General features: G+C 42.8%; 1 protein-coding gene across 1 annotated transcript; it reads left to right on the plus strand.

The window, feature by feature from the left end:
- The first annotated feature begins 1,199 nt into the window (after positions 1-1,199).
- LOC118662021 (metallothionein-1L-like) lies at positions 1,200-1,385 on the plus strand. Its single transcript, XM_036320636.1, has one exon. The coding sequence runs from the start codon at positions 1,200-1,202 to the stop codon at positions 1,383-1,385; it is 186 nt and encodes a 61-aa protein (XP_036176529.1).
- The last annotated feature ends 2,164 nt before the right edge of the window (positions 1,386-3,549 follow it).

Here is a 3,549-nt window from a genome sequence, read left to right on the forward strand (position 1 = left end):
AAGCGAAGGCCCAGACATTTTCTTCCCTCATTGCCTCAAGAGGGGTGTGGGTTTATAGCCCCATTTCCCCCACAAGAGCTGATGGCGAGGAAGGCATGGCAGCTGGGCTTCATTACTCTCAATCAATGGCCATGACTTTTTTTTTAAGGTAGCAGACAGGGGTGAAGGTTGCATTCTCGCATTTTCAGCCAGTTTGGAGCTGTGGCCATCTGGAAAGATGGATATGAATACAAACCTCAATGAGGAAAGTTTGGGTTTATTTTTCTTCTTCAGGAGCTCCTACAACTTAAAAATTCCCCAAGTCCTCCCACTGGGAGTAGCGTGTTCCCTAGACTGAGCCGTGAGTGTGGACAAGGATCTGATCTCTGTTCCATCCTGCTCCACTCATTATCAATATGAAATGAGAATAAGTAATGTAATTTTGGTGGAGTGTTTTGATATCCTCACATGAACAGTAATCTGTAATAAATTAGTGAAACCCTGATATCACAGAGGCTTTTGGGGGAGTCTCCTTTCTGATTCCAACAATCCTTCATTATCAAACATTTTTCTTTTCTTTTTTTAATATGTTTTATTGATTTTGAGAGAGAGAGGAAGGAAGAGGGATAGAGAGATAGGAACACCGATGATAGAGAAACATCATGAATTATTTGCCTCCTGCACAATACCCACTGTGGATCAAGCCCACAACCCGGGCATGTGCCTTGACAGGGAATCAAACCAGTGATCTCTTGGTTCCTGGGTCTAGCTCTAGCTCAACCACTGAGCCATGCCGGGCAGGCACCAAGGATTTCTTTTGAGCCCTGTGCCCACTCTCACCTTGGAGAACACATCTCAGTATGACAGAGAACTTCACCAGACAGCCGATCCTTGTGAAAGGAGGGGCAAGATAAATAGAGGAAATGTCTCCTAAATCCTTCATGGCTTGTCTCTGTGCCTCTGTCGGCCAAACCACAGCCTCCTAACATGAAAAGAAAGCAACTCTCTTCCTGAAACAACACAGCTCATATTTTGAAGACCAGAGCTTATTGAGGAAATTACTCAAAACATGTTGCAACTGCACCAATACACTGATATCCCAGGCGCTGCCCATCACACCTTTTGTATTTAATAACCTGTGGACCTTGACCTCATGCTGCACCAGCGTTGAGTGCTTCTTCTCCTCTTGCTTTGGACCTCCTGCTCCAGCTCAGCTTGAAATGGACCCCCACCACTCTTGCTCCACTGGTGGCTCCTGCACCTGTGGCAGCTCCTATAAATGCAAAGACTGCAAATACACCTCCTGCAAGAGGAGCTGCTGCTCCTGCTGCCCCAGGGGCTGTGCCCAGTGTGCCCAGCACTGCGTCTGCAAAGGAGCATCGGACAAGTGCAGTTGCTGTGCATGATGTCAGGGGAGCCTGCTCCCCAATGTAATAGAGCAACATGTTCAAACCTGCATTTTTTTTTTTATTCCACCCTGACCCATTCGCTATATTCTCTGTTCTATTAAATATGCGAAGGATAATAAAAGTTGTTGACCTAAAAAAAAAATAATAATCTGTGGACCTTCATGGTTTAGTACAAGTGGAAAATGAGCCAAGAGAACAAACTTACATTCTTTCCTGAAAGGGGATTTTCACACAACATACTGTCTGTCCAACACACCTCCATGCTTCTAGTGGGTTCTGCCGGTAGTTTTCCTAAGCCACCTCCATTGCCTGTCTGGCCAGAAAAGATCACTTTTTTAATGGTCCTGGTTGACTGTAAATAACTGTATTTATTTAGTTGCTTGGGATTTTCCTTCAATCATCCCTTTATTGCAGGAATATATTAAAAAGCGTTAGACACTTTCACATGCACTACGTCATTTGATCCCCAAAACTATAAGATAAGCAGAATGCCCCCATTTTGCAAGCAGGAAAGCCCAACAGGGAGAGGTCACAGACCTTGCAGTGGTTACTCAGGGTTCACACCCAAGTCTTCTCCAAGTCCCGCATGCTCTATGTCAAATGAACTCCTTCAACTTCTCTTCTCTATGTTCTCCGCTATCTCAATTGCCATCACTAATAACAGTTGACCATTGAAGAACACAGGTCTAAACTGCACTATTCACTTATACATGAATTTTTTTTTTCAATAGTCAGCCCTACCTATCTGTGACTTCACATCCGCAGATTCAACCAAGCACAGACCAAAACCAGTATTTTCACATTCTCAACCACAGATTCCCAATGGCTGACTTAAAATACTGTTTCCCACCCATAGCTGGTTGAATGCAGGCATAAGAAAGGCCAACTATAGAGTCAAAAGTTGTAGGCGGATATTCAGTTTGGTGGGTGTCCCAGCCTTCTACCCCACGTTGTTCAAGAGTCACTGTGCTTACTCTCCTCTTTGCAAGAAGTGTTCTCTCTCCTTTCCATCCATGCATGGAAGCGCAGCAGGTCCGGACTCCTCCAGGACCAGTCTTCCCTGCATCTTATATTTTTTCCTCTTCATGGATAACCTCCTTCCTTTCCTTTGCTCTCTCAGCCAAATTTCTAAAAAAGCCAACTACACTCTTCCCATTGCTCAATCCCTATCTGCTGCTCACTCCCTTGAATGCCCACCAAAAGGACAGCTTTAATGCACTACTGGTCTTTTCCTTTAGTTTTACTACATTCTGATTCCCATCCGGACCTCAAGCAAATAAGCATTTGCTGATCTGTATGCCAAAAGGAGATATATCCTCAGATATGCTTTTTTCTTCATGAATTTTTTGAAGTACCATACTAAATATTTTTCCAGGTCTTTTGTTTTCTCTTTGTTGAACAATTTGAGCGACCTCGAAGCAAGAACTATGTCCTCTTGTTTTCAGTAGTGGGCTTTAGGGCATGCATGCAATCAAGTAAGAATCAAATAAGAAATAGAACTCAAACTCTTTCTCCTAAATGGTATGTGCTGCACTAAATACCAAAGCTCCCATAACTTCAGAGAACAGAAGAAGAAGAGCCATGTTATTTAGGAAACAACAGTTTCTTTTTTGAAAGTTGGCTAATATGACATAGAAGCCCCACTTTCCATAGATAGAGGAGACAGAAAGAATAAATTGTTAGCTCTGTCAAAAACCTGAGCTACCTGTGTTAGCAGAAAAATAAGGAAAAACCACTTCAATGCATTGCTGGTGTGAGTGTAAATTGGAAACACTTTTTTTTTTTTGGAGAAAGACATCAATATTTCTCAAAATAAAAAATACAGCCTGGCCGGCATGGCTCAGTGGTTGAGTGTTGACCTATGAACCAGGAGGTTGCAGTTTGATTCCTGATCAGGACACATGCCTGGGTTGTGAGTTCCATCCCCAGTGAGGGGTGTGCAGGAGGTAGCTGATCAATGATTCTCTCTCATCATTGGTGTTTCTATCTCTCTCTCTCCCCTCCCTTCCTCTCTGAAATCAACAAAAATATAGACATTTTTAAAAATATATATACTCTGACCCCACAATTCCATTCCTTTAGAACTAATCCCACAGGTTTACTCATGTCTATGCTCAAGGAAATGTTTGTTGTAATATTCATTGAAGCATTTAAAAAGTGA

This window comes from Myotis myotis, unplaced genomic scaffold (genome assembly GCF_014108235.1).
Source record: "Myotis myotis isolate mMyoMyo1 unplaced genomic scaffold, mMyoMyo1.p scaffold_m19_p_8, whole genome shotgun sequence".
Taxonomy (NCBI): Eukaryota; Metazoa; Chordata; class Mammalia; order Chiroptera; family Vespertilionidae; genus Myotis; species Myotis myotis.

Excerpts from the sequence above, each read along its gene's own strand:
- LOC118662021 (XM_036320636.1), top strand. The coding sequence starts at position 1,200 with ATGGACCCCCACCACTCTTGCTCCACTGGTGGCTCCTGCACCTGTGGC.